The following is an 11,670-nucleotide window of genomic DNA, read 5'->3' as shown; positions in this document are numbered from 1 at the left end:
GGTGCCTCCCCGAAACCCCGCGTGCTGACCGTGGATTCGGAAGCCTAGGGTCAGCTCACACCAAAAGAGTGTGAGTCAACACGAAAAAAGTCGTTGGAACCAAACGCATAGTTTGAAAAGCCAAAAGCCATCCCCAAAGCTGTACCACGCGCCCCGGAACATTTCAATGATCTCAAGGAATCGTTGCGCATTCGGCAGAATCGCCTTGTTCGTAGTTTATGGCAAGGGGGGCGGAGGGGTTTTTCAGCCCACACATTCTCGCGAACGACCATGATCAGGCGAGGGAAAGGGAGCTGCGGAGATGAAGCTGCAGTGACCACTTGACCAGACAGCCCGAGAGGTTACGGAAGGACAAGTCCCAGCTGCCACACCAGGCTTGCTTCAGTCAACCTCTTCCACAGCGCCTGTCGGCGCCATCGCATCCATCGAGTCGGACTTGAGTGGTGGTGCCTTTCGGTTTCGACGGAGCCAGTACCGGATCGAACGACAACCCGAAAAGGCACTGCTCCACGGGGCAGCTGGACTCCCCCTTGGCTGATTTGGAAGGGGGCAGGGTGGTGGGAGGGCGCGTGACATTGTGTCTGCACGGGTATCAACGACCAAAAGGACGACGTTGAGCCTGGCAAACGCGCGTGCCTCCCATGAACAGAAGAATTAAACGGAATCAACATGCCCCATCTACACCAAGTTTTGGGGATGATTGAAGTTTCGCCATCGTGAAAGGGCACAGCTGTCTTCTCGAAGCTTCCGCGAAGGGCGAGCGAGCGTTCCTTGATGCAAGCAATGTCCGGGTGTTGCTTGATTCGTTTTCAAGCTGTTGGCGCTCAGGTGACAAAATAGGATGCTATAGCATCCTTGTTTCGTAGTCTCATCCTCGCAGCGATGTGGAGGACTGACAAAATCCAACCGGTATAGGGCTTTTCACCCCCACCAACAGGCGCCATCACATGGTTCGCATCCTCATGCGTGAATGTCCATGGACCTTGTACCCAAGCATTGTCCCCCGACACCCCTCATTCGAATGAGATGCCCCATATCCGACCCCACCCACATCATCATTGTTATCCGACCTCGCAAAACCACATACATGTTAAAAAAAAAAAGAACCAAAAATAACTCAACAAACAAAAAGGATAAAAACACTTTGAAAACAAAAGAAAACCATTCGTAGGGTTCATTCATTCACGTACTTGCTCTGCTTGCTTTGCAATGCCTCAAGGGAAGGGGGGGTCGAAGCGACCACAGCTAACACAAAAGAACATACAACGCCTTGTCGTTTGTCCATTTCCACACATTATCATGTCCACTTTCAATGTGTGCTTGTACAATTCTTGCTAATCTTTCCTCAGAACCAGCCCCCAACCAGCAGTTCCGACTTGAAGAGGCCCCAAGGATCCGACCTTTGACTTTGGCACAAGAACACTCGCGACGTTGGTTCTTCATGATAAGTCATCAAACATTAAGATGAAGAAAGTCGGAAGGCGAACGACATGCCGAGTTTGCGCAGCGTCAACCACGATGCAATCACCCCATGTTAAACGAGGTTCCACAGAACACCCCCACCACCCTCCGATGCGTGGACAGGCAACTCGACGCGTTGATTCGCTGATCACCTCTCAAGAACCCGCCCAAACCTGCCCCAAAGAGACCAAAAAAAAGCAGCAACCCCCACCATCGGGCACCCACCACCGCACCCCGCCTGACCCTCAGGCTTATTCTAAACCATGTCCCACAGGTGATCACCCCTTTTCAGGGCCTGCATCCACCGCCTGGTTTACGCGAATGTGTGGATACACCAAGGGGAACCCCCTATTCCGAACCACCCTCACTTGTTCATCTCAGACGACCCACACTCGCATTTTTTTGACTTGACCCTTCTCCCCGGCGAGCGAGCACCGACTCGCAAATCCCACACGCCGTCTTGCTACCCTCCCTCCCCTCCTCTTTTTTTGGTTGTCCTTTTCTTATCTGAATACACCAGACCAAGATCATGCCTTTGACTTATGCCGCCTGCGTCTCGCTGGCGCTGGCCGACCACGACAGCGAGCGCGGTCTCACCACCAAGCAGATCTGCGCCTGGCTCGAAGCCCATCAGGCCGACGTCAACATTCTCCAACGCGCGCGATGGAAAACGTCGATCCGCCACTGCCTCTCCGAGTACAAGTGCTTCTGGCAGCCGTCCCACTCACGAGCTTGGCGCATGGATCGCCAACATCTGCCCAAGACGGCCGACAAGGCTTTGAAGTTGCTCGAACAGCTCAATGACCTTGCCAAGAGTTCGTCCCTTGCTAACAAGCCCAGCAGCATGGTGAGTCACGCGTCAAAGTCTAGCACGCACACCATATCTCCTTTAAGCGGGTTAACCGTCAGCCACATATGCGTGCTGTTGCCATGCTCACTTCACCTGGACCTGATGCCATGACAGACCTTGCGCGCGCGCTTTTTGCGTCTGCTGGATCAAGATCGCTGCAACGGCACCGAGGACCTGCAAGCCATTGTCTCAGGATCCTCATCCAACTCCTCTGGTGCTGGCGCTGGCCCCTCTTCCATGCTTTCGGCCCACGCCCAAACCATTTCGCCTCCAGCTGGCATGCTGAGTGCACCCGCCCACTTCAACTTGCCCCTACCCCACTCGATCATGCCCAGCTCGATGCTGCCCGCTGTTACCATGCCCAGCATGGCCATGTTCAAGAGTTCGCCTGTCTCGGCCACCACCGTACCCAGCAGTAGTGCCATGATGCACCCCATGGCCTTCAACCCCTTCTTCATGGGCAACATGCACATGATGTACCCGATGATGCCTTTTAACAACATGGCGGCAGCTAACATGATGACCACCATGGTAGCCGTCTCCGCAGGCTCTGCCAAGCCCGTCCAAGACACCACCGTTGTCGCGCCCATTCCCAGCTAACGAGGGCCGTGGTGGTCGCGCTCGCGCGTGCTTGTGTTCGTGTCATCATCTTCGTCAGCATCATCATCCAACTTGTTCATTCGCGCGACCGCCTGCTGCGCAGGCCGTTGCCCCGCCTTACCTAGTTTTGGCTTCTTTGGTTTAGTTTTGTTTTTCAGACGTTTCCCCCTTTTCTTATTGTTCCACATGATAGCAACATACGAGTGGGCAGCAACCAACTTTATACCGGATCGTTGGTCGCAGCGCTGAGTCAAGTGGCCCGGTTGCTTTTCGTGTGGGAGTTTGCGTGTTCAGGAATGTGCGCTGTTACGGCTGCAAAGAGAGTGTCCGGCACGGTTGACCCGCAGTGCTGGCAACGTGGACCGGAGCTCTATTAGAGTTTTGTTTGCCAATTTGACTTCTCTGAAATTGGGCGTTTTGTGTCGCTGTTGTTGTTTAGCAAGCTACAGACTCCGGCGAGCTGCCTGCTGTAGCGTCTTGAGTGTTTTTATGCATGCTCCCCTTCTATTGGAAAAATTGAAAGTAAAAGCCAAAGATCACGCTGGTTGCTCTTTCTGTTTCTGCGCCTTTCAAGCTTCCTCGATCGCATAGCGCGCCCGTTTCTAAAAGTTGACCAGACCACCTTCCCTCATCGCCCAGCAGCAGATCCCGCCAGCCACCGGGCAGCGCGCCTTTCCACGAACACAGTGAGAATATCACTACAGATGGTAGCGCCTCAAGCAAGACCCCACTCATGTGTGATACTGGTCACACATATACAGTTTTAAAGTGTCACTGTGACCACACTATAGATGTGGGCGGGGTGCGACTCCGGAGCGCTGGCCTTGAAGGCTTTTGAACATGCCTCTCAGGAACTCACTTCCTCCTTACTTGATCTCTGAATGTCATCCTAATATCAACTGTACCTCTGCGTTTGGCTTGGTGTTTGCAAGCCAGCGCATTCACACCAAGCAATCCTCTCTCGCCAAGGTACCCAAGATAGCCAACTCTCTTCCACACCGAGCCAGTCAAGTTGCCACCTCTGGCGCTCTGCCTCTGTCGTTCTTTTTTTTTTTTTTCCGTTTTGTGCTTCTTCCCGTGTCGCGGCGATGAAGGGGCAGCGTCAGGCAGCGCGGTACATACCGCTGTCAAATGCAGGTGTTCAAAGAAGCGGATCAACACGGACGCACCACCTCGCTCACGATGAGGGCTTGAGCTCCAATGCTGTCATGCCGGGCCGGTCCATGCGACTGCTTGCCGTGGGCCTGCTGCTGGCTGCGCTTGCCGCAACCGTTACCGTGCTGCATCAGCGGCAGCTCGGTGGTGACCTCTATGGCTTGGATGGTCGCGATGAGTACGTTCAGTTCAGTCGGAGATCTGGTCATGTCTGAGTGGGATTTCGTGTCATGGGATGGCTGCCGACTCGATCAACCGTTTGTCGAGGAGTTGTTGTTGCTGTTGTTGTTGTTTGTTGTCATCTCACTCAGCTCAGCATTGCGCGCGCACCGTGGGCGTGCGTTGACTGCAAACAAGGCGCTGGTTCCTAATGCGTCGCTCACCGCCGGTTTGTTGCCGATTCCTTGTCCTGACTAGTTGCCCGCACAACTGTGAATGCACCGCTGGCACCTGCACCAGCTGCACCAATGGATGGTATTTGACCCCGTTCCCCATCTGCGTCGACAACTGCAGCGAGTACAGCATGACTATCAGCGCGTCCAACCCCGCTCGCTGTGAATGCGAGCAGGGCTACGGTGGCCCCAGCTGTCTCACGCCCTGCCCCGCCAACTGCGATCGTTGCCATACCAATGCCGCCGCCACCTGCCTTCAATGCAGCGATGGCTTCATCCCGTACACCTCCAACGGCACTTGCGTGACTGTGGCCGAGTGCGAAAGCTTTGGTGCGGCCACGCGTGTATCCGCCAACACCTGCGTGGATGTCAACGAGTGTACGACCAAAGAGGCACCTTGCAACGACCATGGCACTTGCATCAACAACGTTCCCAAGGCGCCCGAGGATTCCCCATATTTTTGCAGCCCGTGCGAGTATGTGGTTTTTTTTTTATCTTCCACCTTCGCCCCTTGACCTCGTCCTGTGCACTTTTGGTTCGGCTCTTGCCCCGATTTTCAATATCGGCCACGCAACTTGCACTCAGCCGCTTCTTTCCGGTATCACCCTTCATCTTTTAGTAATGGTTGGGTCGGCCCATATTGCAACGTCGATCTCCACTGCGACGGCAACCCCTGCGGTGTTGGTGGAACCTGCACCAACCTCGGTAATTTTTCCATGCTTGTAGACGAGTTCATCGAGCACGCTTCCTGCTCGCACATGATCATCTCTTATGCCAATGAGTCTCACTGAATCGGCTACCGTTACTCTGTTCAGGGGATGGGTACAACTGTACCTGTCATCCCGCCTACAGCGGCCCTGATTGTCAGGATTTCACCGACTTTTGCGAAAAGTATTACAACGAGACGGGCGAGCCGCGCTGTGCTGGCAACAGCACTTGCGTTCCCGGTGCGTTGGTTATCTTTCAAATTTCTGGCCTCCTGCTTGCCGCGCCCCGCTTGCATCTGGAAGGGGTCACAGTGTGCTAAATACACGCATTCCGGCCCGTCAACGTAGGCATTAACGGCTACACGTGCAACTGCCCGGACTACTTGGACGGACAGCACTGTACGATCCAGGTCAACTGCGACGAGGGCGTGTCCTGTCGCAACGGCGGAACCTGTTTCTCCTTGCCCAACGATAATTTTGAGTGTGCCTGGTGAGGATTGCCTCCCTGCCTTTTTCGTTCAACGGTGGCTGCTCATGAGGCCTCGAGCCATCATCACGGATGGAATGCTCGTGCCATGTCCCTGCCCTGCCCCAGTGCTTACCTCACATTTGGGGGGTTTTTTTTTCTAGTCCTTCTGGTTGGGGCGGTCCTATCTGTGAGACAGATCTCGATGAATGTGACCCTGACCCTTGTACCAATGGCGGTACCTGCACCACACAGGCGGGCTTTGATTCGTTCACCTGCTTGTAAGCACGTTGCCATGTTCTTGGTCATCAATGCTCGGCAGCGATCCTAAGCCGTTAGCTGTTTGCAGTTTGGAGCTTTCTCAATGAGCGACTTACTGATCCATTTCGCTCGGGTGCTGTCAGGTGTCCGCAAGGCCTTGGTGGCACGGTGTGCCAGTTCATTGATTCTTGTAAGTCTCAATGTTTTTTTTTTTCTTTCTTTCCAGAAATTCCATTGCTCCAAGTGCGCCACGCCAGTTGTCTCGTCCAAGCTTCTGCATTGATTTTTTTGTGTGCGCGTGCTCTGGTTCGCATCTCCAGGCGCCGACAATCTGTGTCAGAACGGAGCAACCTGCGTCGTCACTTCCAACACCAGCTACGACTGCGATTGTACCGATGGATGGCGTGGAGACCTGTGTGCAAGTGGGTTAAAGGTTTTGCTCACCGTGGTTTAGTTCACCCCACGCCACTTTGCTTTGGCTCACGTTTCTTGTCCAATTTGCAGATGTTTCCTGCCCAGACGGCTACACTGGGCCCAATTGCGACATCATGGAAGGTGAGGCTTTCTTGTGCAATAGGAACACGTGCCTGTTTGCTCCCTGCTGCCTGGCTCAAAGCTCCGTGCGCCCCGCTCAACAAACTCAAATCTCGCTCGTTCATTGCTTGTTAGTGTGCAATCCCTCGCCTTGCCAGCACGGTGGCACCTGCGCGGCAGGCAACGCCGAAGCCAGCAACTACACTTGCTCCTGTACCGATGAGTACATTGGTGACAACTGCGAATGTATGTTCCGAGGAATACGTGCGAGGGAGGAGAAGAGGGAGAGGGACAAGGGGGTCGGAGAGGGAGAGGAACGGCGTGCAATTTGCTCGCCGTATGGCCGATTGACAGCTTACCGAGCCATTTTGTTGAATTTTGCGCCACCTGGCAGTCGAAAACCCCTGTAACGCAAGCCCTTGTGCTAGCTATCAAGTGTGCTCGGCCGTCAGCAGAGACCGGCATCGATGCGAGTAGGTGGCCCTCCACCTTGCCTTTCTGTGTTGTCAATGAAGATCAGGTGTTTTCTCTCTTGAGTTGGCCTGATTTCGTTTCAACTTGGTACCGCCAGGTGCCCCGAGGGGTACGAGGGGGAGCAGTGCGAGATTAACTCTGCTGGCACCGATCAGTCGACAAGCAACGACGACGACGTGTTTCAGGGTCCCGTTCTCTATGGTGCGCTTGCTGGTGATGCCCATCCCAATTGCCGCCCAATGTGCTTCTTTGGTTTTCATTGCGCTCACTCACGAAATTGGGACATGTAGGCGTACTTGCTGCTGCCGTTCTCTTGGCCATTGCTGCCATTTGGATTATCTGTTGCCGTTGCAAGGGCAAGCCCTCTAGTACCCGTGAGGTCGGTCATGAGTCTGGATTGGCCTCATTGCTTGCACCCATGATGCCCTTCCATCATTTCGCCTCTCATCAGGCTGCTACCTGCTGCCCGCATCGACCTGCAATCACGGTGTCATCTCAGCATCGCATGCCAAAGTCCATCACAAGCTTTTCCAATCCCGGCTACCGTGGCCCTCGCCCCTCCGAGGTTTGCTTCCCGGCATTGTAATGGCAACGCAGGTGCCTGGCTTGAGGGGCATTCACCGGCTTTTTCATTTTGATGGTTGTGCCGTGACTTGCTGGTAGGGTGCTGGCATGTACGAAAACATGTCGGCGCACGCCCCCATCTTCAATCCAGGATACGAAGAGGGCCCAGCACCTGCCGATGGCGCACCACGCACAGTAACCAGCAATGGAGCTTACAGAGCCGCTTCTGCCGTCGGCGGTGCGGGCAAGGACCAATATTCCCAAGCAGGCATGCGGCCCCAGCCGGCACCTGGTCACGTCGACGGCTACCTGGACGTGACCACACCTGGTCAAGCTCAGGCGGCAGGCATGCCGGTCGCGGCCGCTGTCAATCATGACGATGGATATCTTGATGTGCAGGAATCGGGTGCGGGTGGTGCGGCGGGCGCGGGCGCTGCTGCCATGGGTCAACCCCAGGCCACCCAGGATGATGGCTACCTGGACGTTGAGCAACCCGGTAGTGGCATGCCTGCGTCCTCCGCGGCGGCGCTCGCGGATGCCTCCCAAGATGACGGCTATCTGGATGTGGAGCATCCTGGAAGCGGCCTTCCACCGCCAACTTCTGCACCGCCAGCGCCGGTCACGGCCGCAGATGAGACAGACGGGTACCTCGATTTCGATGAGGGAGCCGCGCCCACCTCGTCAGTGATACCTCAACCGGGGGCATCTGCCGAGGAAACGGACGGCTACCTCGATTTTGACGAAGGGGCCACAGCTGCTGCCCCGGCAGTGCCACAGTTGGGCGGCGCAGCGGAGGAAACGGATGGTTACCTCGATTTTGATGAGAGTGCAGCACCCGCAGCCGCTCCTCCAGCGGCACAGGGCGAGGAAGAGGGTGACGGCTATCTGGATGTTGAGCACCCTCAGTGAGCCCAGCCTGTAGCACGGGGTCGCGCTCACGTTCCCAGTGCTGATGCTGCCTTTTAAATCTCTTTCCCCCCTTGCGTTGAGTACAGTGTACATTTAGCGGTTTGCCTTGCTTTTTTTTTTTTTTGTTCCCCTTGTTGTGTTCTTCTACCCCTCTTCTGTTGTGTTTGTTGGATTAATTGCTGCATGTCCGTGGCAGAGGGTCTGTGCGTCCTTGTGATTCCATGCACCAATCAAGTGTTGTGTGTCGGTGTTGCCTTGATTTTCCATGTTAGGCAATCATCTTGTTGTGCGCGTGCTCGTTCGTGCGCGTCCTTGCCCATGTCTGAGGTGTTTGCTGCCAATGTTTTGTTTGGGTGCGCGTTTGTCCGTCCCGACTAATTGAAATTGCCGTGATGCCCGGTGGCGTCACGCACGAGAGCATCAGCTTTGCTACAAAAAGTCGAGTGGCATGGTTGCGTGGCTGTCGTGGGGGCGACCATCCCAACCAGCACGCTTGGTGTCACTTTCAAAGTCCACTTGATCACGAAGCAATTGACAATTGATGGGCGAAAAGGGCAAAGAAAAGGTTGACAAGAGGCGACGCCTCGAGCTGTTGTCACGCTTTGGAAAAGGAGTCTACTATGTACAATGCCCGTCCGAATCGCAGCGCATGGCAGCCATGGAGCACGGGCAAGCATGCCACAAGGTCAGGTGACATCGTCTTCATCGAAATCATCCGGAAAATCTGTCATTCGGTCGGTCCGGTTGCCAGGCGGTAGTGAGGCATGCAGTCCCAGCACAACGGGGAAAGCGTGTGCACATGTACAGTTGGACTGGAACGGAGAGAAGACAGAGAAGGTGATTGGGAAACTCAGTCCCTGGCGCAGCCGTACCAATGTCGACATGGCGATGGAGAAGGCTCCGCTTGAGGTTATTCTCTTCCGAGTTGAGTTGATGCTAGAAGAAGAAGAAGAAGTTGACGGGGTGCGGGGCGAATACAGGCAAAAGGGAAACGTCATTACGAGCAGGTCGGCATGGAATAACAAGGATCACAAGCAGGAGCAGACCTTGAGCGTGGGAGCCTTTTCAGCTTGGTCCGAGGCAGTGACGCCAGACGTTGTCATCTCCAATCGCCGGTGGGCAGCCGCTGCGTCATCAAGTTTGACCATCATCACACATCAGTGGAGAGCAGGAGCGACCGGTCAGCACAAAACACACCCCAGGCAAAACCTTTTTTGCATCCAACACAACCAGCGCCCAACACCACTCATACCGCCGCCAGCACACCGGCCCACTCACCCTTTGGCAGCGGCGTCCCGCCTGCCGATGCCACTCGATGCAGCTCCATCGCGCGCGCGCGCTCTCTCTCTCTCTCTATCGCTTTTCGTTTTAAAAGTGTGACAAATGACAAAGTTGGTTCTTACAAGCAAACCATTTGTATGACAATAAGAGTAAATGTGGAATATATTTTACTATTATTTGTTTTGTTAATGTTAGTAAACATATTTTGTGAAGCGGAATCGGGAGTTGTTGCAGCATGGTGCGATCGGCACAGCAGCTGCTACCCTCTCTCCATCATGTGTGTCTCTTGGGCTCACGTTATGCTATGCAATGTGCTCTACATCTTCATCCTCTGTAGAACACATCTCTGAACGTATAGTAAATTAAAGGGACTTGTCAGCCTTGGACCATCACGAGACGCTCTCTTCTCTGAAATTATATCTGCATCACCACGTACCTCTTCATAACATCCGCCAACCCCACACGGTCTCTGCCTCCAGAAACACCAGCAGCCCACATGTCCATTTCGATCGTGCTCTGAGCTCTCTCTGGTGCCCTCGAGTGCGCTGATACTCTGGTGCCCGCTGGTGCCCTCTGAGCTCTCTCTGGTGCCCTCGAGTGCGCTGATACTCTGGTGCCCGCTGGTGCCTGCTGGTGCCCTCTGGTGCTCTTTGGTGCGCTGATACTCTGGTGAACGGGTGCTGCTTGTTCTCTCTGGTGCTCTCTGTTGCGCTGGTTCTCGCTGGGGCTGCTGGTCCTCTCTGGTGCTCTCTGGTGCTGGGGCTGTAGATGGAGAAACAGCAGTGTGTAATTTGCCGCGTGCTGCTTGTTGTTGAGAGCGTAGCCGCTTGTCCAGTGTTTGGTGAAGCTGGATAGATTGTACCAACAGTGTCGTGTCGTGCAGCTGGTGGTGCTTGCACAATCAGTATGGGGACATCTTCACTTGTGCGCGCTTTGATCGCGGCCTTGCTGGTGACCGCGGCGGCCGACAGTGCCACCTATCGATCCTCGGAGGAGCAGCTGCACGCCTCCCCTCGCTGCCAGGTTTGCCACCTAGCTCGGTTCGACCGGCCGTGTTGGCTAGGGTTGTCCCCATTCTTGCGCGGCGCACGCGTATCGGTGCGCCACAGCACTTACGATGCCCCTTGCATGGCCTCCATTACTGCTAGCTCTCTGAATTTGATCTGAACAAACTCGCGGCGCCAACCACCTCGGATTACTCGAGCGCCTCATTTTTCTCAAAGGCATACACGTACCGTCTCAACATTTGCGAACAGCTCCACTTTGACAGCGGCTACTGTACCGCGGGGACCATGGTCTGCGAGGTCTTCAACGGTGCCACCGGCAAAGTCAACTGTACGTCCGCGTTCCGTGCGTGCACAAAGCATCGCTTCCCAGTCTGCACCTCGCCACACCACCCCAGGCTCACTGCACGTGGCTCCCTGAACAGATGGCTATCTCAACACGCTGCAGGTCAAGGAGACCAATTACCAGACACCCCTCAGCAATAACGATACCGTTGCCATCGCCACCCTTCAGGGCGACGAGTGCACCTATGCCGATGATGGTCATTTGTCAGTCCACATGGTTCCGCATAGCAAATCCTGAGCCTTGATACTCAAACGTCACCTCACGGCCTGCGAGGGCACCGCTTCACCTTGGCCTCGCAGATCTCGAACCACAATCAACTTCAAGTGCGATACAAAAGCCTCAAAAACCTACGTTCAAACAGTGTCCGACTCATCTCTTGACGTGCGTGCAAACGCCACACCTGTGTTGCTGCTGTCTTGCTGCCTCGAGCTTGGCCGCTCGTAAGCCCTTCCTGCCTTGGCTTGATCATCCTGACACGCTCAAACGCTTGTTGCCGTGATTGCGCCATGTTGGTCGGGGCCTCGCAGTGTGTCGTCGAATTTAACGTCTATTCCGATTACCTGTGCGGTGATCAGCCTGCCAATGGCAATGGTACTTCCACTCGGCAGAAACAAGATGATGTCGGCACCATCTTGCTCCTCTGCTTCTTCATCCCTTTGATTTGTT

The 11,670-nt window shown here is 54.9% G+C and overlaps 3 protein-coding genes across 3 annotated transcripts; 2 read left to right on the top strand and 1 right to left on the bottom strand.

The window, feature by feature from the left end:
• Positions 1-1,990: 1,990 nt before the first annotated feature.
• Positions 1,991-3,258, top strand: MONBRDRAFT_32604 (uncharacterized protein; the record flags this gene model as incomplete). Its single annotated transcript, XM_001746226.1, has 2 exons — positions 1,991-2,308; positions 2,426-3,258. The coding sequence occupies 2 exons, from the start codon at positions 1,991-1,993 to the stop codon at positions 2,909-2,911; spliced, it is 804 nt and encodes a 267-aa protein (XP_001746278.1). The 3' UTR covers positions 2,912-3,258.
• Positions 3,259-4,052: 794 nt separating this feature from the next.
• On the top strand, positions 4,053-8,476 carry MONBRDRAFT_32603 (uncharacterized protein). Its single transcript, XM_001746225.1, has 14 exons — positions 4,053-4,244; positions 4,484-4,933; positions 5,078-5,163; positions 5,274-5,405; positions 5,514-5,655; positions 5,796-5,912; positions 6,036-6,082; positions 6,213-6,314; positions 6,397-6,447; positions 6,562-6,763; positions 6,998-7,101; positions 7,191-7,279; positions 7,400-7,465; positions 7,564-8,476. Exons 1-14 carry the CDS (start codon positions 4,120-4,122, stop codon positions 8,371-8,373), a joined length of 2,523 nt encoding a protein of 840 aa, XP_001746277.1. The 5' UTR covers positions 4,053-4,119; the 3' UTR covers positions 8,374-8,476.
• Positions 8,477-9,059: 583 nt separating this feature from the next.
• On the bottom strand, positions 9,060-11,512 carry MONBRDRAFT_8624 (uncharacterized protein; the record flags this gene model as incomplete). The annotated part of the gene is made up of 4 exons (XM_001746090.1): positions 9,060-9,185; positions 10,091-10,501; positions 10,890-11,075; positions 11,405-11,512. 4 exons carry the CDS (start codon positions 11,510-11,512, stop codon positions 9,060-9,062), a joined length of 831 nt encoding a protein of 276 aa, XP_001746142.1.
• Between the last annotated feature and the right edge of the window lie 158 nt (positions 11,513-11,670).

This window comes from Monosiga brevicollis, genomic scaffold (assembly GCF_000002865.3).
Source record: "Monosiga brevicollis MX1 MONBRscaffold_11 genomic scaffold, whole genome shotgun sequence".
NCBI lineage: Eukaryota > Choanoflagellata > Craspedida > Salpingoecidae > Monosiga > Monosiga brevicollis.
This window is presented reverse-complemented; position numbering and strand designations above follow the sequence as displayed.